This window comes from Microcaecilia unicolor, chromosome 9 (assembly GCF_901765095.1).
Source record: "Microcaecilia unicolor chromosome 9, aMicUni1.1, whole genome shotgun sequence".
Classification (NCBI taxonomy): Eukaryota; Metazoa; Chordata; class Amphibia; order Gymnophiona; family Siphonopidae; genus Microcaecilia; species Microcaecilia unicolor.
Window position 1 is genome coordinate 163,884,087 of NC_044039.1, and position 23,025 is coordinate 163,907,111.

General features: G+C 42.5%; 1 protein-coding gene across 2 annotated transcripts in view; it reads right to left on the reverse strand.

Moving 5' to 3' along the window:
- Positions 1 to 20,655, reverse strand: part of SAV1 (salvador family WW domain containing protein 1) — a 78,604-nt gene extending 57,949 nt beyond the window's left edge. The window contains exons 1-2 of one of the 2 annotated variants that reach the window (XM_030214028.1): positions 20,225 to 20,655; positions 14,090 to 14,533 (exon numbers count right to left, since the gene is read on the reverse strand). In XM_030214028.1, coding sequence (XP_030069888.1) covers positions 14,090 to 14,528 — 439 coding nt within the window. In that variant the 5' untranslated portion in view covers positions 14,529 to 14,533; positions 20,225 to 20,655. Of the gene's footprint in view, positions 1 to 14,089; positions 14,534 to 20,189 lie in introns of both variants that reach the window. The other variant, XM_030214027.1, reaches the window with a different exon arrangement.
- Between the last annotated feature and the right edge of the window lie 2,370 nt (positions 20,656 to 23,025).

Below are 23,025 nucleotides of genomic sequence, written 5' to 3' on the forward strand. Positions count from 1 at the left end.
CCTATGGCATCACATGGTGACTTGCCATGGCTTGTGCCAAAGAAATTCCACTGTGCACTTATTCCAAATTCTGTTTGATGATAGCACAAGTTGGCAAAGTTTTTGAAGTTCTTGTATTGTGCAGCTGAGCCATCACTAAAGTATGTTACATATTTTATTTCTCCAATTTTGCTTTTCAAGAACGCGATTAATTTTTCCAAGAATGCATGTACAGCAACTGCATCATGCCGCAAGCTGTCACTTATTATGCAAACACTTATGCACTGAATTTCACTTGAAGCATCACAGAAGTACACAACAAATGGATGCAGTGTAGCTTGACTGTTTTCCCAGTGGAAACCTTGAACAGCATCTTGGACAATAAAAGAGTAGTTTTCAGCAAAGTCCAAGAGAACAACAATTTCACAAGGATTTAGGTTTTCTTTAACAGTTTTTAAGTATTGTGTCTGATGTTTGGAAATGTAATGGTGAATTGACAGGTTTGAAACTTTCAATGCAAGCTCAGATACAAAATCATCAACATACATCTGTTTGGTCTCCAGTGTGGTGCGATCTGTATGAACCCACTGCTTAAACTCGATTGTTTCACCTGGGTCAGCATCACTGAACAATTCTGTCAGGTAATTTTCAAGCACATCTTTACCTGGACATATTTCACACCTGTGAAGCATTCATTCTTTGCATTCCAAATTGCACACAGTTTTAGCCATCAGTGCTTTGTAATCTTCGTTCAGCAGATGGCTTCCAGCAAGCATTAGCTTCACATTTTGATGAATGACACAAACACACACTGAATGCATACCAGATGAGCCAACAGTGACACACCATTTTGGCCTTAGCTCACAAAATTTGGAAAAACCCACTTCTGGCCCATTTCGAGTACGATATGCAACATACATTTCTTTTAGATTGCTAAGCAGCAAGCGCTTTTGCATTTGAATTTTTTCAGTGCCAGTTCTGACAGAGACAAAATCTTTTTTCCCTGGGCACAGTCTACTGAATTCATCATCTTCAAAAAAGCCTTTCTTCTTGTCTGGTTTTGCCAGAATTCCACAACCTGATTTCAGATTTCTTGCTTTTTTAACCATTCTAGTTTGAAACCATGAATTCTGAGGCAGTTCTTTCAATAGACCAGCCAACAGTGACACACCATTTCTGACTGGTAGAAGGTTGAGTTTCAAACTCATTTAGGTCTAAGCCACCAGCAACTGCAAGATGACTCAAAGTATTTTGCACTCGCCTGATTTTGCGCTTGGTGTAGCCTCATACATCACGCTTGCTGACTTTTTTGAACTTTAATGGAGAAATACCAGGAGATGTCAAACTTGTGTTCAACTTGCCAGAAATGTCACTGTGTTCATCATCTGCTGTTGTTGATGATGATAAAGAATCAGCAGCTCTGTTACTGACGTCTTTTCGACAAGATGGACATAGTTTCTGACCCGGCACAAATATTTTGCTTGTTAAGGCCTTTAGCTGGGCTGCTAGTGTGTCATCCAGCACTCTTAAGCCCCTTTTTGCATTATGACCACCTTTGGAAAATGGGTTACAGCAGGTTCTTTGCAAAAATTCAAACTTTTTCAACAGTAAGGATTTATGATGAAGGCAAATATTTGATCCAGCATCGAAAAGTTGACCAGAACGCTCTTGTAACAACTTCTGTTGATCAGGCAGAAGCTCTTCAATTAATTTCAAACCTTTATTTTTATTGTATGTCAGTAAATGACACTCTGATGCACTTGAACAGCCAACTGAGCAAAGTGGAAATTCATCTGATCTTTCTGGATCCATTGATGACCATTAGCATCAGTTCAACAAACGCATTTATTCTTGCAATCAGGTTTTCTTTAAACCTGTTATGAAACCTGGCCTCATCCTTCCACATCCTAAAAAACATTCCTGTTTTTTAGTTTTCTTGAATACAGTTTTATAACATAATGTGTTCTTTATTTTAAAAAATTGGTGCTTTTTGAAAGAAGAATCACTTTTACTACACTTGTATCAAGGGTGTAGTGAAGAAATCACAGGCTGCTGCCCGCAAACATTTGACGGCATTTTTGCAATCCTTATATGAAGAGACTCCAAAATGAAAACTACATATTCTGATAGAAGGAAATCTGCTCTTTCTAATGGTGCTAAAAGAAAGAATATTGAAGCTGTCCCACTGGAGATCAAGGGCATCAAAGATAGCCCAAAATGGGCAAAAATACTTTTTATACCAACTTTGAACGCTTATAATTTTTCAACCACTTGAAGGAAAGTGCTGCAAATTGGAATGCCTCATTACAGCCGTGCATTTAGTACACCTACCAAAAATCAACCTGAAAGGCCAACTAGTTTAGAAACTACAGCAGCCTCAACATCGCTGTAAATTGATTTTTGCCGTTTTTTTTGGCAAAGTTTGAGCCTAAACCATTCAAAAAGTAAGCGGACTAGGAACATGGGGTTTTGTCAGTTCATTAAGCCCTAAAAGTAGCGCAGGTTCTCCAAATATCCCCCTTGTACTACTAAAACTTCCAGTTTTACAGCTTCTGGAAGTTGGCCCAAAATGTCATTTTTGCTCAGGCGACATTTTGCAACCCTTTACTTGAGGTCCCCTAGAACCTCCAATTTTTAGTCTTTTGAACTAAAATTTTGCACAGCTTAGTTTTTTATCATAAAGAAACTATGTACCAAATTTCATCAAAATCTGAGATGGTGAGGTGAAGGCGACCTTTAAAATTGGACTACCTCTTTCACTTCACCTTTTAACCATGCTGGCTGTCGTTTGCTCTCTTTCCACCTTTGTAAATACGTGGAATACATTTGGTCTGGGCTTCCAAAATGGTATTTTTAAACAATGTTCATGCCTGATGTAAAGTCCTAACCCTTGTGGCTGATCTTTTAACTTCTTTTGAACCACTTCCCTCATTTTATCATAGTTCCCCTTTCAAAAATTAAATGCTGCTACAGTAGATTTCCTTTGTGACTTCGCTCCTCATATTAGCTCAAATTTGATCATGTTATAATCACTGTTTCCCAGCGAACCCAATGCCATTACCTCTTGTACTAAGTCCTGCATTCCACTAAGGACTAGATCTAAAATAGCTCCCTCTCTTGTCGGTTCCTGGACCACTTTCTCCAAGAAGCAGTCATTTATTACATCTAGGAATTTTACTTCCATAGCACTCCCTGGTGTTACAATTATCCAGTCAATGTTGGGGTAACTGAAATAACCCATTATTATACTGTTGCCCAATTTGCTAGTTTCCTAATTTCTGTAGAAGGGGTGATAAGGAGAGAAACTTTGAAGGTATATACAGAGGTATTTTATAACATAGTAACATAGTAAAAGATGACAGATAAAGATCTGAATGATCTATCCAGTCTGCCCAACGAGATAAACTCATTTTACATGGTATGTATAAACGCACTCTGTGAGGGCCAGACCCCCATGGACCTCCCGAGGGCACTCCCACTGCAAGCAGAAGTGGAAGAATCTCACTTGCACTCTCCCCCGCCCCCAGTGAAGGTTGTACTGGGCCCAGAACATGTGGTGAATGGTTGGCTCAAATCCCAGGTGGCCACTATTCCTATTGAAATCCACAGAACTGATACTGCCCAAGCCACAGTGGGGGGGGGGGGGGGGGGGGCGGCTCATGAGGTGTCCCACCAACACTCACCAACTGTGGGATACCTCTGGAGCCAAAACCGTCCACCCACCCTCTCACTCCCATCACATTAAGCCCGTGGAGTTGTTTAGCTGCCAGCTTCCACACCCCTCTGCATCTCTTGCCTGGCATCCACACACACCGGCAACCCCTCTCTCCAAATTGGGGCCTCCCCCAACTCACTGGAATTAGAGACTCTCACCTATCAGCCCAGGACTACTCTGAGACTATTGCTACACAGAGCTCTTCTCCCTTCTTTGCTACTCCCACTGTCTGATAAATCACTGAAAAGTGTTTTTTTTTCTGCTGGCTGGGGGGACAGAACCCATAGGCCTCTGTCTCTAACTAATAGGCTCCTCCCCCGCCTCCCCCGGATGTACAGAAAAAAGGCTAAACCTTGTAAACCAAGAATTCAATCAAAGAAATACATCAGGAAAAACGAAAAGTGCAAGGAAAGAGACTGAAGATTGTTGGATCTTTCTCTACCTGGCAAGGGCTCTTATTGGCTCTCTTTAGAGTCATAGTTTTCTCAGTTTCCACCTGCTGGAAGACATGCACAACCCATCAGTCACATTCTGGGCCGGTCCGGAGGGATGCCAAGGAAGGAAGGTTTGTTTTTTATTATTATTATTTTAAATTATGACCATATTCTGTAATTCAAATCTCACAAAGTTCACTTTTCAGCTGCTGGTGCTCAATTCATACTTTTCATGTCAATGTAATATCTACACAAGGGTAAAGAATAAAAAGTGCTATTACAGATTCACTATAATGGCAGTGGCTACACCTGATCTTCTAAATCAAAAATTTGCTAAAAAGAAAAAGACATTAAGGATTTAAGATCATTTAGTTAGATTGACTAATACTGCTGCTTTAAGAAACCCTGAAGACTAGAGTGCTAGAATTCAGAACTCTTCAACTTTATCAAGCAAGCTTACAATTACTACTACAAGAAAACAATCCATCTGCTTTCCCTCTGAAGATATTTTCTAACTGAAGATCAAGCAGCATGTCAACTTGAAATTCCATGCATGAGAGGTCAGCAACCTTTAAGTCCTAACATTCTTGCTTTACAGATGGTTGTTAGACCATTTAAAGGACTGTGGTCTTGCATCCATAAAGTATTTATGAAGACTGGATAATCGCAACGCTGTGCATAATGAGAGACGGTAGAAGCTTTAACTGAAACTGTCCTACAAAGTTCCTCAAATTTAGCTCTGTGTTTGAAACAAAGAATTGAGGTTCTCTATAAAAACCTAAGCTGCAGCATAGAGAGCTATCATGAGGCAATACACTGGTTCTTGTTTATATCCACACTGACCTGGGAGAAAAGCACATGAGACAAAGAAAATATTAAATGCAGGTCTAATTTACAGAGAAATCCTATATATTTACTAGACTCAAGCTAAACGAGGATGAGCATACATTCCAACGGCAATACAAATCCAACAAGAAAGTGGACCCAAATTATACTATGGAAATATGCTCACAACTGACTGTGGGATAATGTCTCGTTAATTTGATTTATTTATATCCCTACTCATCTACAATTCTAAGGAGTGAACAAAGAACACACAATAAAAAACGACAGACATAAAAAGAATACAAAACATTCAATAAAAATCAGAGCTACCTAATGTACTTAAACAGCATCAAACCACCACTCCAAAATCAAAATGTAAACAAAAACAGTTTCATCAAAAGTAGCATAAAAGATACCCCAACTGTAGCCTGCAAAAAAGCTTGCTGGAAAAAGTGAGCTTTTAACTGCTTATGGAAAGAAAATACAGATTTATCACAGAATCGGCCCTTCAACCATAAAAGGAGTAACTTGTACCCTATTTTCGGTACATTAACTTAGATGAGTATCATCAAGAAGACCCTTGTCAGCAGATTGCAGACTTCTAGCAGGTTGATACATTTTTAACGAAATAGCAATACAAAAAGGATAATCAATATGGAAAGTTTTAGAAATTAAAAGAAGAATTTTAAAATGAAATAACAGGAAGCCAATGTAATTACAAAGATGGTGAAATACAATCAAAGTGAGAAAACTTACAAAATCAACTATGCAAGTGGCATTCTGAGTCATCTGTAATGCACAAAGTAACTGTGATGGTAATCCAAGAAAAGTGTGTTACAGTAATCAAATGAAAAAACAGAACATTACCCAACTGTAGAAAAATTTACAGGACTTGGGAAATTCCACAAATGATGAAGAATTTTTAACTTAAACACTCACTGCACTATGCTCTTGAGATGTGATATCAAGGACAAAGTATCTGTTGTGAGGAGATCTAGGACTCTGCCTTGGTTCACATCTTCTCAGAGACAAGGAAAAAAAAGCTTCTAAATCTGAAACCAAATTGTTGCTTAAGGAGCAAGCTAATCAAGAGCGGATTTCACAGAATTTCAAATGTAAACAGCTTTAGAAACTACCGTGTTTCCCTGAATATAAGACACTGTCTTATATTAATTTATCCTCCCCAAAACGCGCTAGGTCTTATTTTTTTTTTTGGGGGGGGGGGGGATGTCTTATTTTTCTGGGATCGTGGTCGCCCCCCACCCGAAGTCGCCGGGCCCCCCTTCCACCCGCCCTCCGTCACTCCGGAACTAACCTTAAACTCCTTTCACCTTCGCAACGCAAGTTCCCAGCAGCGCAGACCTCTCCTTCCTTCCACGCCCCGCCCGACGTACTGTAACGTCAGGCGAGGGCGGGGCATGGAAGGAAGGAGAGGTCTGCCCTGCTGCTGCTTGCTGCTGGGAACTTGCGTTGCGAAGGTGAAAGGAGTTTAAGGTTAGTTCCGGAGTGACGGAGGGCGGGTGGAAGGGGGGCGGTCTTGTCCGGCTCTCGGCGGCCCTGCTGCAAAAAAAAAAGTTTGCTAGGTCTTATTTTCAGGGGGAGGCCTTATATTTACAAATGTAGCAAAATCGCTACTAGGTCTTATTTTCGGAGGGTGTCTTTTTTTCGGGGAAACACGGTATACAGGAAGCAAGATCAGACAGATATTCTTAAATTCATGCAAATCATATACACCATGTACCAAGGATCGTAGAGGACTGCAGCTTGAGTCCATCAAATAAACAGCACTTAAAACATGATCAGACCAAAGAACAGCATTAACATTAATACTAATTTTTCAAAAAAGCATAACTGTATCATGAAGACATATTAAAATCAAGTGCTGACCAGCCACATCAGTAGATTCAGTCACAATCTGAGACCAACCTAAAGATGATAAAAAAAGATTTTTTGCATATTTTGTCAACATGCAATTTAAAATCATCCAATAATATTGTATACTTGACTGAACACTTTGTGTTAATATTGGCGCTATCAAAAGTAAGTTCCCAGCAGGACAATAATAACCAATGAAGAGAACAAAAACAAGATTTCATAATCAGTAGAAAAATATCACAAATCTGAAAAACAGCCTCTCTCCTACAATCAACAAACTCCTTCCTCTCCTGCATGAACAAAGTTTAGAAAAGGCTGTATATCCAAGAGGACAAAATCGACACAATCACACCATCATATTCCAACTGGGTTTCAGTGATGCAGACAAATTCATGTTTAATTTCAACAACAAAATCATAAAAAACAGAACACTTCTTTTTCACTAAGTGAGCGGTGATCTCAAACAAAAAGTACATCACAAGCAGAAAGACACTACACTTGGCAAGCAGGCAGCAGAGGTATAGTAATAAGAGTACGATCAACTCTAGGGATTAAACACTGTGGTGCTAATGGGCCATAACACCCATGACCAATAGTAATTAGTATAGATTAAAAAATCTATAGTAATTAAAAAATCAGTACTCAAATATATTAAGTCCCACACAAGACAAGGCCACACTAAGGAACAAAGGCGCTCCTTGGTGCTTGTTCCTTTTCAACTCAATCCCCCCCCCCCCCCCCCGAGTGATGTCACACATGGGGCGGGGCAAGGCATGTGATAGTCCTGGAGAAGAAAGCAGAAATGGAGACGGTCTTCCCACAAGAGTGAAGTCCTAGCCAAGATGATCCAGGGGTTAGCAGTACAGTGGAGAAATGGTTAGTGCAATGGCCTCAGAACCTGGGGAGCCGAGTTCAATTCCCACTGTAGCTCCCTGTGACCCTTGGCAAGTCACTTAGGGGCCCTTTTACAAAGGCATGCCAAAAGCTGACCTGCAGCAGTGCGGGCATGTGTTTTTGGCACATGCCAGACCCTTATTGTACCATGTCTGGAAAAAAGGGATTATATTAATGGGCTGGAAAATGGACATGTGGCAAAATGAAAACCAGCATGAGTCCATTTTCGGCCTGACACCTTACCGCCACCCAATGACTTAGTGATAAGGTCTCATGTAATACCTGGGCAGTAAGCAAGCAGCACGCGCCAACTGCCATTTACTGCCGGGTAGGCGACCCGCGGTAGAAAATATTCTCTACCACGTGTTTTTGTCACATGCCAATTTCGGAATTACCCTCCAGGGCACATGGTAGCTGACTTGGCAAATGCTGGACGCGCACAGACCCTTACGCACCTTTGTAAAAAAGCCCCTTAACCCTCCATTGCCTCAGGTACAAAATAAATACCTGTATATAATATGTAAACCGCTTTGATTGTAACCACAGAAAGGCAGTATATCAAATCCCATCCCCTTTCCTTTACAGCTTTGAGGAGGACAGCAGCAGTAATCTCACCCCGGATCAAGTCTGTTCCTCTTCAGCTTGCGTCACCGAGTGACATCACATGGACAGCAGAATGAGGTCCCAGCCAAAATGACTTGGGGGACAGCAGGAGTACTGCTGAGGATGATAGCAGCAGTTTTGCACATGCCATGACAATAATGAACCTTATTCCTATACTAAGGTACATGCTTAGAAAGGATGCAGGGAAGCAGTAATGGGTTTAGGTGGCTTCTTCATCACAACCGTCCTTTTTTTTTTTTTTAACTGATTTTGAATATATACATTAAAAACAAAACAAAACAAAACCCCAGTGGGGGGAAAATAAATTACCTTCCACAAAGAAACGAGCACAAAATAGTTCCAAGGAAAATTCGGTAATGTAGCCCCCATCAAGACGAGAGAGTAACATAGTAACATAGTAGATGATGGCAGAAAAAGACCTGCATGGTCCATCCAATCTGCCCAACAAGATAATTTCACGTGTGCTACTTTTTGTGTATACCTTACCTTGACTCGCCCATTAGATTGTAAGCTCCTTGGAGCAGGGACTGTCCTTTTTTGTTAATCTGTACAGCGCTGCGTAACCCTAGTAGCGCTCTAGAAATGTTAAGTAGTAGTAGTAGTATTTGTATCTGCCATTGTCAGGGCACAGACAGTATAAGTCTGCCCAGCACTAGCCCCGCCTCCCAACCACCAGCCCTGCCTCCCAATCTCGCTTAATTAACGCTTAATTAAAGAAACAAAATCAAAGCAACCAAGATTGATCTCTCACTACTCAAGGTATATACTTCTATAGGCTCCTTATAACCCCCTATCTTCAGCAAAACCATCAAGTAGATTTATCCAAAAGGAATCCTAATTGTGTCAGGTGAAAAAACACAAGCTCTTTCCCCTGCCAGAACATTTACAGGAGAGACTTTGAGGAAAAAAAAAAGGTACCTCCTGCTGCCAACACTTGGGGTTTTAACCCCAAAATAATTTTCTCCTTAGCTGTGTGGACCAAGCCACATCTGGGAAAACTCAGATTTTCTGACCACAGAATAGAAATTCTCTCTTTCTGAAGTCTTCCAATGCCAACAACTTATCCTTTTTTGCAGAGAACATGACAAGGACAGCAGCACAAGCAGTTTCCTCTGAAGAACTCTCCAAAAAATTGGTCATAGCTATACTACCTCCTGCCAGGGAGACAAAGGCACACTGCATGAGAACAAGGAACATAGTAACACAAAGAAATTTTTCTCTCTTCAACCTTAACAAAAATAGAAAGCGCCTCTAAAATCTCAGCAGATAGTAAGCCTGTATAAGGAAAATTCAAAAAGGCCGACAGTCGCTCAAAAGAGCATGGTTCGGGATAAGGTATCTTTCAAAGATATCACCATAACAGGGAAGATAGAGTATCCTGATAGTGAGGTTGCAAAAGAGATTGTAGTAGATCGGGTATCTTTAAATAACAATAAAAATCAGACAAAAGATTGCCAATTAATACTGTCAAGTACTAAGCATGATGTACTTAGGAACAACAAACATAGTTTGAAATGTCTATATGCGAATGCCAGGAGCCTAAGAAATAAGATGGGGGAGTTAGAATATATTGCACTAAATGAAAAATTAGATATAATAGGCATCTCTGAGACCTGGTGGAAGGAGGATAACCAGTGGGACACTGTCATACCGGGGTACAAATTATATCGTAGTGATAGGGTGAATCGGATTGGTGGAGGGGTAGCATTGTATATTAACGAGAGCCTTGAATCAAATAGATTGAAAATTCTGCAGGAAACAAAACACTCCTTGGAATCACTGTGGATTGAAATTCCATGTGCAAAGGGGAAAAGGATAGTGATAGGAGTGTACTACCGTCCGCCTGGCCAGGACGAACAGACGGATGCGGAAATGTTAAAGGAAATCAGGGACGCAAACAAACTGGGCAACACAATAATAATGGGGGATTTCAATTACCCGCATATAGACTGGGTTAATGTAACATCTGTACAAGCAAGGGACATAAGATTTCTTGATGAAATCAAGGACAGCTTCATGGAACAGCTAGTTCAGGAGCCGACAAGAGAAGGAAAAATACTAGACTTAGTCCTTAGTGGTGCTCATGATCTAGTGCAGGGGGTAACGATACGAGGGCCGCTTGATAACAGTGATCATAATATGATCGGTGAAAGGAGCAGCTCGCAGAGTAAAAAACTTGCATCAGGCGTGGATGCTGTTTAAAAACACCATCCTGGAGGTTCAGGACAAATATATTCCACGTATTAGAAAAAAGGGAAAAAAGACTAAACGTCAGCCGGCATGGCTAAACAGTAAGATAAAGGAAATCATTAGAGCCAAAAAACAATCCTTCAGAAAGTGGAGAAGAGAACCAACTGAAAGTAACAGGATAGATCATAAGGAATGCCAAGCCAAATGCAAAGCGGAGATAAGGAGGGCAAAAAAGGACTTTGAGAAGAAATTAGCGTTGGAAGCAAAAATACATAGTAAAAATTTTTTTAGATACATTAAAAGCAGGAAACCGGCCAAAGAGTCGGTTGGGCCGCTGGACGAAAATGGTGTTAAAGGGGCGATCAAGGAGGACAAAGCCGTAGCGGAGAAATTAAATGAATTCTTTGCTTCGGTCTTCACCGAGGAGGATTTGGGGGGGGACACCGGTGCCGGAAAGAATATTTGAAGCGGGGGAGTCGGAGAAACTAAACAAATTCTCTGTAACCTTGGAGGATGTAATGGGTCAGTTCAGCAAGCTGAAGAGTAGTAAATCACCGGGACCTGATGGTATTCATCCCAGAGTATTAATAGAACTAAAACATGAACTTGCGGAGCTACTGTTAGAAATATGCAATCTGTCCCTAAAATCGAGTGTAATACCGGAAGACTGGAGGGTAGCCAATGTTACTCCGATTTTTAAGAAGGGTTCCAGAGGAGATCCGGGAAATTATAGACCGGTGAGTCTGACGTCGGTGCCGGGCAAGATGGTGGAGGCTATTATTAAGAATAAAATTGCAGAGCAGTTTTGGGAAGTCTGGGAACCATATGTACAGGCTCTATCAAGCAGAGCTCGTAGTTTATTGGTGAACACACTCACGGGAAAGGAAGGGAAGGAAAGTTAATGATATATATGTTTATTGATTAATGGTGATATGAGAATTATACAGTTCAGGTATAGGGGGGGAAGGGAGGTGGGGGGAAGGGGAAGGGTACCTTTAAAACTTTTGATGACACTTTAGATATGATTATGTTAAGAAACAAAACAGACAAAGACTTGGCTTAAGTAAATGTTTATTGACTATATTTGTTATTGACTGTGACATCAATAAAACAGTTTAAATATAAAATTGCAGAGCATATACAAAAACATGGACTGATGAGACAAAGTCAGCACGGATTTAGTGAAGGGAAGTCTTGCCTCACCAATCTAATGCATTTTTTTGAGGGGGTAAGCAAACATGTGGACAATGGGGAGCCGGTTGATATTGTATATCTGGATTTTCAGAAGGCGTTTGACAAAGTGCCGCACGAAAGACTCCTGAAGAAATTGCAGAGTCATGGAATCGGAGGTAGGGTACTATTATGGATTAAGAACTGGTTGAAAGATAGGAAGCAGAGAGTAGGATTGCGTGGCCAGTATTCTCAGTGGAGGAGGGTAGTTAGTGGGGTCCCGCAGGGGTCTGTGCTGGGTCCGTTGCTTTTTAATGTATTTATAAATGACCTAGAGATGGGAATAACTAGTGAGGTAATTAAATTCGCCGATGACACAAAATTATTCAGGGTCGTCAAGTCGCAGGAGGAATGTGAACGATTACAGGAGGACCTTGCGAGACTGGGAGAATGGGCGTGCAAGTGGCAGATGAAGTTCAATGTTGACAAGTGCAAAGTGATGCATGTGGGTAAGAGGAACCCGAATTATAGCTACGTCTTGCAAGGTTCCGCGTTAGGAGTTACGGATCAAGAAAGGGATCTGGGTGTCGTCGTCGATGATACGCTGAAACCTTCTGCTCAGTGTGCTGCTGCGGCTAGGAAAGCGAATAGAATGTTGGGTGTTATTAGGAAGGGTATGGAGTCCAGGTGTGCGGATGTTATAATGCCGTTGTATCGCTCCATGGTGCGACCGCACCTGGAGTATTGTGTTCAGTACTGGTCTCCGTATCTCAAAAAAGATATAGTAGAATTGGAAAAGGTACAGCGAAGGGCGACGAAAATGATAGTGGGGATGGGACGACTTTCCTATGAAGAGAGGCTGAGAAGGCTAGGGCTTTTCAGCTTGGAGAAGAGACGGCTGAGGGGAGATATGATAGAAGTGTATAAAATAATGAGTGGAATGGATCGGGTGGATGAGAAGCGACTGTTCACGCTATCCAAAAATACTAGGACTAGAGGGCATGAGTTGAAGCTACAGTGTGGTAAATTTAAAACGAATCGGAGAAAATTTTTCTTCACCCAACGTGTAATTAGACTCTGGAATTCGTTGCCGGAGAACGTGGTACGGGCGGTTAGCTTGACGGAGTTTAAAAAGGGGTTAGATAGATTCCTAAAGGACAAGTCCATAGACCGCTATTAAATGGACTTGGAAAAATTCCGCATTTTTAGGTATAACTTGTCTGGAATGTTTTTACGTTTAGGGAGCGTGCCAGGTGCCCTTGACCTGGATTGGCCACTGTCGGTGACAGGATGCTGGGCTAGATGGACCTTTGGTCTTTCCCAGTATGGCACTACTTATGTACTTATGTACTTATGTAAGATTCCTGGAACAAAGTGAATTTTCAATTCTCTCCACCCATAAATGGGTAGAAACACTATCCTTAAATCACCAAAGAGCTAGTAGTCTGTAGTGTTGTTGAAAGCAGAGGATCCATCAATTTGCAGCCTCTTATCTAATAAGGAAAATTTATTGTCCACCTCCTCTAATTTGGTGAGGGTCTCTTGTGAGAGTAAAGGTACAACTGTCTCGCAATCCCTCTAATTATGGATTCAGTCTTGGTTACCACTGTCCAAATATGTTTCAGAAAACCCAAATCTGAACTTGGTGTCTCTACAACTGGACACACAATAGGTTTGGGCAGTGATACCAGACCACCGCCACTCAAAAAAACTGAAGCTCCTCTAGTCACTCCAATCTCTCCACTGACTATCCTCTTTGTGGAAGAAAGAACAACTACAGGATTGCTAGGTATAGGGTTAGGAGTCCGGCTGATCTAATAGATGGCTGATCCTGGGAAACAACCAGTGAGAGAGCCCCCGCCTAACCTGGACCTGAAAGTAAATGCTTATCCATGGAGTCTTGGAGAGGGGTATTAGAAGGTCAAGTACCTTTAAATTTAGCCTTCCTTTTCTCCATGTTGAAAATTAAAATAAGGTAAAATGGCAACTCACAATAGACTCCAAAAAGGCCAAACAATTCAATGTCTCTTCTGTTGCTTCAGTGCCCCTTTGGGCATGTGTCACAGGCAGGCGCATCCTTTGAGCTGTTCTGGGCACTCTCGGATGACATCACTGTTCACTATAGTTCCTTCATCTACCAATGGTATGGTATCTCATGTTAGGCACCTCAGTGTTGGCCTCTTTGCTACCAGGCTCCTTCCACACGCCTTCTCGCTTGCCCTTTGTTCTAGAGCTTTAGTCTTCACTCAGTCCTCAAGGGCCACACACACACACACATCCTGAACTAGGATAACCATTAAATTATGACGACAATGGATTGAAAACAGATTAAAGAATTATGCTTTTATAGGACAAATTGCTTTAACTGAATAATTATACTTGCCTGCTGGGTGTCTCCCTTGACTCTGTGGCATCCTCTGAAAATGGTCATTATTGTGCTCATAACATCTGTAGTCTTCATGTACACGATCACCCAACGCTCGTCTCCTTCGTGCATCATAGAAGTGATCATAGTGACAGCGGGCACCAGTTTCTCCATTTTCCACCACTGAATTAGCCTCTGTTAAAAAGGACTGAGAGGAGCCACCATATTCTCGAGGTACATCGGCCCTGACGATATAAGAAGGTGCAGAAAGTCTATTGCTTTCTCGTCTAATGACTTCATGTGGTGGCCTTTGGACCGGAGTTCGTAGGAAACTCTGGTTTCTGGCCACTGCACCTTCCCCAGCAGCAGCAGCAGGATAGGCAAAAGAACCAGAATCTGGAAGACCGATATCAGTTCGCCTTGGAATGGTCGGACCATGGCGGATAAAAGAAGGCATCAGATCTATAAGGGAAGGCAAAAAGTATACGTTTTTTTATGAACATAGCTTTACAACAGAAAATGTGAAAACAACATTAAAACTACATTATGCTTAAGACACTATCTTCTAGAATACATGTTAACGCAGTAGCTCATGTTAGTATTAGCAAATACTGCATAAGATGGGACACATGATAAAATAACACTTGTTAACAGTAGCAGCACAACCAATATCTAAGCTAAATGCTCAGTGGTAACCAGTAGTGGGGACTACCTCTTGGGATGGGTAGACCCTGGGATGAACACCGGGCTCAGCTCTTACGTCATATACTGTTTGTGGCCCGTATGGTGGCAGCGAGAGAGTGGAGGTTAAGTGAGGTACCAGGGACACACCACATTGAAGGGTGGCTATGCAGCCTAGATATTGGAGGGTTGGTAGAAAGGTAAATGCAGTGCACTGTTGAGGGGGTTCAATTTCTGTACTGTTAATAGTATGCTTTGTGTGTAATAACCAGCAACAGTGTGGGATATGAGGACTTTTGCTGTTATGAAGTTATTTGATCCACTGTAATTTGACGATTGAGCTCTTCTTAAAGGTGGTTAATAAATCCCAATAAATAAATAAATGATTACCAAATTACACTGTGTTTGGTGGGGGGTGGGGAGTTTGTTAATTCTGTGTGATGAGTTATGAAAAATATTAAGGGCACTTTGCAAATGAGCCCTTTTCTGAGTAGTTCTGAAAAACAATGTTCAATAAAGGATTATCATTTAAATAAGCAAACCACACAAAAAAACAAAGCAAAACAAAAAACAGTGGCATCGTTACCAAGATTTACAGGGATTTTGGTCTGACAGTGATCCATATAACATATTTTCTTAAACTAAGCTGTTTTTACTCCCCTTGTACTGTATTTCCTCTTTTTCATACCTCATTTGTGTAAGATCTCCTATATCGCCTATCGCATCAAGTACAAAACAGTTTAACCATAGAAACAAAATAATTCTTGAAAAGACAAGCAGGGAAAGTGGAGAAAATCAAAATGCAGATGGGATCAGAGGCTGAGAAGACCACAGAGACAGGGTTGAGATGATTCACAGGTACAAGTACCCAATTCTTTGCAACCCCATCCACTGTGATTATCCCTGGAATAAGTGGCTGAATAGGTGTGCCTTGAAGGCAGCCTTAATGTTTTTGAATGAGACTTCTGCATGAAGGGAAAGTGGCAGGGTATTCTACAGAGTCACTGCCATGAACAAAAAAAAAAAAAGGCATCAGTGTATACAATCCAGTCTAGGATGGGAAACTGGTGGCATGGCTAACTGGAGCGCATGGGAAGATTGAATGAACCAGGCCAGAGCATAAGGGATAAGTAATGATGACAGAAAGTGAGGTATTAGTGAACAACGCCTTGACAACAAGAATCAAAACCAAACTGGATCCACAACTGAATGGGAAGCCAGAGTAACATAGTAAGAAGTTCATAGAGCAATGATGCAATGTGGTCAATTGTTAGACATGCAAAACACTCTGTCTGATAGTGGTGCTCTGGACAGGCTAAAGTATTTTGACCACTGCAAGGGTAATCCCAGCATAGGTGTCATTACAGTAAATGAGCCATGGGATTTGTTATTTTGCTTCTCTTTACATTTTCTCCCCCCCCCCCCCCCAATACCTTCCTCTCCTCATCTGTTCAGTAAGGAGTAGCTCATTTTAGGCATATATGATCTTTTTACTTTACTCGATAGACAATAACTTCAGAAAACCTAAAAAAGTCTTGAAAGTTCATGTACCACTCTCTGAAAACTGCAAATGAATTTAACAAAGTATATTAGAGCCTTAAAGATTACAATACGGAAAGCACAGAGAACTGTACTTTGTCCTTGACAATAGATGCAATTCTAATTCTAGCATTTAGAACACCAGTTAGTGTAATTAAACTCTGGAAATTGTTGCCAGAGAATGTGGTAAAAGCAGTTAGCTTAGCAGGGCTTTAAAAAAAGGTTGGGATAATTTCCTAAAGGCCATAAGCCAGTGGTTCCCAAACTTGGTCATGAGGCACCCCAGCCAGTCAGATTTTGAGGACTGTCGAATATTCATGACAGAGATTTGCATAAAGTGGAGGTAGTGTATGCAAATCTCTCATGAATATTTCATTGTGGGTATCCTGAAAACCTGACTGGCTGGGGTGCCTCCAGGACCAGGTTTGGGAACCACTGCCATAAGCCATTATTAAGATGGACTTGGGAAAATCCACTTCTTATTTCTAGGACAAGCAGCATAAAATCTGTTTTACTGGGATCATGCCCGGTACTTGTGAACTGGATTGGCCACTGCTGGTCCATCAAATCCAGTATCCTATTTCCTTCAGCTTGTCCCAGTAAGGCAATGCTCATGTGCTTATGATCTGGAGGGTAAAAAAAATTTAGGGGCCCTTTTGCTAAGCTGTGCTAGTAAACGGGCTTAGCGTATTCTAAGGTAGGACTTTCCTGCACACTAACCCCAGGATTCTACATATGGAGTGTTGAGGTGCACATGTAGAATTGTGAGCACACCTTAATTGTTTTAATGAGCCACTTAGTCATAAGTGGCCGATAACGAGCCTAATCATTGGATTTAGGTGGAATTTGCATGCATGCTTTGCTAGGTGTATTCTATAAAGATGTTTTCTAAAAAACAGGCTAATTGTCACATTTTGGTTAAATTCAGATTTTTCAAACACAGCATTTGGGAAACACTGACTAGATTGGAATGACAGAGTTATTGTTCTGCCACAGAACACCAAATGCCTACTTGAACTTTCCATTAGATCTCACTAAACCTTAAATCTAATCCAGCTATTGTCCTCCTCTCAGCACTTACCCCAAGGGTATGTGCAAACCAGCCTTTTATATGTTCCATGCCAAGGATATGTGCAAAGCAACGCATACAGTTCACGTCAATACATTGGCAAGGTTTCTTGAGCATTTTAACTTTGTCACACAGGTTGTGGTTTTTGGGGTTTTTTTGTGCCGAGGCACAGAAAGTTGTGCATAGTTTTAATGAACAGGGCATAAAAAATTTTTTGTGCCAAAGTCTCTTATTAACAGAGAAAAATAAAAATTAAGTAGGAATTTACCCATAAATGAAGCTTGATGGGATGGCTTTTGTGTGGCATTAAGCATATGAACTTGTATGCTCATGTATCCAAATTGGGAAGACAACAAAAACTGATAGGGAGAGATATTGTTCCAACAATCAAGCTTCTCTGGTATGGGGTCATGTTTTTATAGAGCATAATACTTGTTAAATAATAGTAGTAGTAATTATAGAATTATAAAAAATCACAAACACATTATTAGAGCAATTCATACACAGAGGGGCAAGAAAACTGAACATAGTGGTAAAAGAGAAAAACACCAGAACAGCATTGACCACAGAAATGTCAGTTCCAATTACTCTGTGAATTACATCAAGAGAGATAGAGAGAGAAGATCCTCAAGTACCAAGGTAATCAATAGAAATTAAACAAAATAAAACATGGAAAAGAAAATAAGATGATACCTTTTTTATTGGACATAACTTAATACATTTCTTGATTAGCTTTCAAAGGCTGCCCTTCTTCGTCAGATCGGAAATAAGCAAATGTTGGTAGATGACAGTATATATAAGTGAAACATCAAAGCATTCAGTGACAGTCTAACAGGATGGGTGGACAGGTGAGATAAGCATGGAGACAGGAGGGTGACAAACAGAGCAATACAACTTTATGGTTTATAATGGGCTAGAAAATCCAGATCTTTGTTAAGTCCTGTCTGGTGGGTGTCAAAATATTTAATCATTCTGACTTCAAAGGTCTTACGTTCCTGTACCTTTCAGGATTCTTACTATGAAATCACTGGTACAGTGTTCTGGTTTTGTAAAGTGCTGCCCCACATGTGTGGCATCCTGGCTGGCACTGGCATTTTTCATGTGATGTCTATGTAAATTAAATCTTGTCTTTAGCATCTGGCTTGTTTCTCCAATATAGCATCCTTCGTCACATTTTTCACACTGAGATGCATATTTTCAAAGCACTTAGCCTTCTAAGTTCCATAGGTTTCTATGGAACTTTGGAAGGCTAAGTGCTTTGAAAATATGCCTCTGAATGATGTATACCACATTGGAAGATGAGCATGTAAGCTAATCAAAAAATGTATTAAGTTATGTCCAATAAAAAAGGTATCGTCTTATTTATTTTCTTTTGCATATTTTATTTTATTTCTATTGATTACCTTTAAAAGTGGACTAACACGGCTACCACACCTCTCTACTCAAGTACCAAGAAATGCAGTCTGACACCAAGAAAATGTGGCATAATGACAATGAAATATTTCTCATCATTCTCAGTGCCACAGGATTGATCAAAAAGAATTTCCAAGTACACCTGGATAGGCTGTTACAAACTCCAGAGCGAAGCTCCACTTGGCATGATGTAAGTTCTACGGTAAATGTTAACAGTACATTTGAGAAATTGAGATCATACTCCACATACATTGGCTTTGAAGTGAGGTTCATTCCTGTCATGGCATATGCAACACTAACCCCTCTGGAGAAACTGAGGCCAAGGGGGCAATTCTCTAAATGGATGCCTCCAATTAGGTACCTCAAGGGCAGAAAGTAAGAGCCTATTTCATAATGGAACCTAGGCATCTAGTGTAACCTGATATTGGAGCACCTAACATTCAGGTGCCTGCGCCTACACCAGCCACAGAGCTGGGATAATGTGGCAGGGCCTCGTGCAACTTACAGTATTCTGTGAGTTACACATGTAAGTGGGAGCCCTATTTATGTACTGCCCATGCAAAAGCTTCTCCCTTGCAAATACAAGCTATGCAAGATAATCAGGTATTTACAGATTAGCACTTAGGCAGCATACTGGCACACACGCACATATGTGCGTACCTACATGCATATATGCTAGTATTCTAAACATTTATGTATGCAACGGGCATATAAATGTTAGTGTCTAGTTTATAGAATTACCCTTAAAGTGCAGAATTAAGTGGACAGACTGGATGATCCAATTGGTCTTTACCTACCAATCTCTATGGTATCATGCGATGAAGGTAATATAAATCAAGGGAACTATACCTGTCCTGTACATCATGAAATACCATAATTATTCACTGATAAAAGTAAAACACATTATCACCAATAGAACACCACCACATGAAAACAAGCATTCAGTGAGATACAACATGCCTCACACTAATATGTCAATTACGTCTTACTATATCGTTTCCACGGTATGGATTACCACTGTATCAGACAGCATTTCACAAAATTAGCGTGCAACCTCCTTTCTATTAAAAAACCTGGAAAAAAAAGGTTTTGATCCTTTTGCTACCTTTGAAATATCTGACTGAATGTATCTTAACTCTTCAATGTGTTTCTGTACTTCAAGGGCATTCCAAAATAGTATTTCCTCACGACCCCACCACGGCTCTTATTACCACAACTGGTTCAGATTGCACCACATTATTTATTCACAGATGCAACTAGATATAACATAAACAACCATCGCGTTAGTTATTTAAAGCACAGACAAGGGAAAGGAGTCCATATCCCTGTTGCATAGGAAGGCGCACCGGCAATGATTACTTTAAGAGGGCTGCGGCGATGCAAAGACCCCAGTCTCCCCGGGCCGATTGTACTCACTCCTCAGCAACGGCGACGTCTCTTTCTTTACGTACTTTCCCTGCACTTCAGCAGGCTTGGAAACTTCCTTCTTGGTTTTCTTCCTGGACAGCATGCCTACAGGTGAACCTGGTGGCCGCTCCCCCCTCCTCTATCTACCCAGCCGCTCCGTCCGCGGCAGCCCCGCGGTGCACCGCCTGCATGCCCCGCTTAGTTTCCCTCGTCGCTCCGGTTCCGTCTTTCTTTCCCGGGCTTAGGGGGAGCGAGAGAGGCATTGCCCCGCCTCCCCCGGGGTCATTTTCTTCCCAGGTTCTTCTGCCGTCGCGCTCCGTTCGCCTCCGCCACTTTGTTCTTCGTCCCGCACGGCAGCGCTGCAGTTACCAGCTCCTCGCACCGCTCCACCTCTCTCTCTCTCTCTCTCTCCCACACAAACAAACTTTACGGCAAGCCTGTCACGCGCGCGACGCGCATTCTGGGAATAGAAAAGTAGACGTAGGCAGCAACAGGCAGGATTGTCTGACGTCAGTCGTATCTCTACGTCACAAAGGCTCCCTTGGAGTTGGAGGGAGGAGGAGGAGGTGGGCTGGACAAAAGGAAAGAGGAAGCGAGCTGGACATCATGGAGCGTGGGTTGTGGTATATATATGTATAAAGCACATATATAGCAAGAACCTCACTTGGGTCACGTTCGTTACAAAGCTTTCTTACGGTCCATGTTTTTTTTTTTAAGCCTCCCGCCCGCCCAGTGGTTAGAGAGCCTCACTGTTGCATGCGAGTCAAGTCTGGGAGAGTAAACTTCCTGCCTGCTGCCTCAGAGGGAAATTCTTTTTCAGGGTGAGGGCGGTGTGGATGCCTAGAATTCCTTCTTTGTGGAGGTGATGGGAACAGGAACAATGACAAAATTCAGAAATATGTGGGGTAAACACGGAGGTCTGGATCCCTATATAGAAAAAAAATGTAATTAAAATAAAAGGTAAATGACCATCAAGCAGGTTATTTATTGAGAGGTACAACTTGTACAGAGTGGCAGGTATAACCCTGGCAGCCTTGTTGGGTATATATTGGACAGGTCTATGCAGAGAAACCTGTGCACATACTTTAAGCCAACCAGTGGTGGGGATGGCAGATTCAGCCCAGAGAGCTTCCCGAGGTAATCCAGGACAGTGGAACATCCTTTTGGAGAGACCAATAAGAACCAATTTCCAGCCCTGTCTCGGCAAGCTCTTTAGTGGCTAATGCTGTGTTAGATAATAGAAGCTGCAGTAAAAATGGCCATAGTGCACGGGAATGACAAGCTATTATTAAGATGGACTTGGGGAAAATCCTCTGCTTATGTCTAGGATAGGATAGCAGAGAATTGTATGAGTCAGCTTAATATCTCAACTCTGCAGGGTGCCCCACTGCTCTAATGGGAAATGCAAGGCGCAGTGCCCCGTAGGGTGCACGGAGCCAAAAATAATATGGCGCCGTGCCCCGACGGGCATGCGCACTAATCCCAGCGGGGGCGAGCGCGGCGAGGGAAGGGACAGGCCCCCGTCGCCAGCGGCTCCCCGCTGGGCAACAGGAGGAGCCAAAAGGGGGGCTTAAAAGCCCAGGTGTAAAGCTGGGTCGACCTCTTCCGGTCACCGCGGCCAGCGTACCTTCGAGCGCTGCAGCCCTGATCCTGAGCGGAGGCGGCCGACGATCTTTTCCCCGCAGCCCACGACCCCGAGACGATCTTAGATCCTTGCCGAATTACACACCACCCTCCACTCCTTCGCCCAGTATGGAAGCAGAAGCGGAGGCAGCAAACGAATGTCCAACCCAAGATAGCAGAGCGGAAGAGGGGCCCAGCACGCCACCGGAGAAGGAGGTCGAGACAACGGCCCAAGAGAACGACACGAGCGAGACAACAAGGAAGAAGCGAACGGCAAGAAAGCAAGCAGGCAAAAAAGCGACAGGACAACTCGCCCCTGCAGCAGCAGCCACGCCAGTGCTGAAGAAAAGAAACAAGAAGAAAGCCACAGCCAGCGGTGTGGAGACCCGCCAGTCCCTACAGAGACCTGGGTGTGCAGGCGTATGGTCGTCTCCACACGCGACGGAAAGTGCGGGGCCAACAGCATGGCTGTATGGCTGGGGATACCCCCCTTCCTATTTTGGGGCATGGCCAGGATTCGGCCCCCCACCCAGCCATACATGGCCAATGCCAAATGCGGCAAATCACCCGAACCCCGCAACAGCCCCGAGCACCCCGAACCATAGTTGCGGGTGCTCTACAACTAATACCCCAAGGCCGGAGCACGCTACCACGACCAGTGCCCCAACACAGGAGAGCACAGGTACGACCAGCGGAGCTTGGGGACTTGAGAATGTAAATGCCAATGCAGAATCGGGGGTGGGAACGAGCAGGGCAGGCGATAGTAGCACGACAAGCGGGGGCGATCAGGGCGCACACGCCGAGGGAGAAGGCGGCAGTGGGGGGTGCAGCATCACAGTCAAAGAGGCAGGGCCCCCTCCAGGCAAAAAAGAGAAAAAGGAAAGGAAAGAAGAAATGCAAGCATAGCAGTTCAGACAGTGAGAGCAGCTCCGATTCATCATCTTCGTCCTCTACCTCATCATCGGACGAAGACGATGAAACAAAGGGCGCAGAAGGAGCAGTGGCAGCTAACAAGGAGGACCGCCCCCCCTCCAATGGTAGCACTGCCACACATATGGAGACTAGTACCCAAATCCACTAGGAAAAAAATAAAGAATAGGAAATACTTTGACATATTCCAAGTGCTAGAGGAGAAGAAGAGGGACAAGAAAAGAAAGAAAGACTCAAAAGATAATACAAACACACGGGACAAAGGCACACAAAAATCAATTGTAAACTGGCT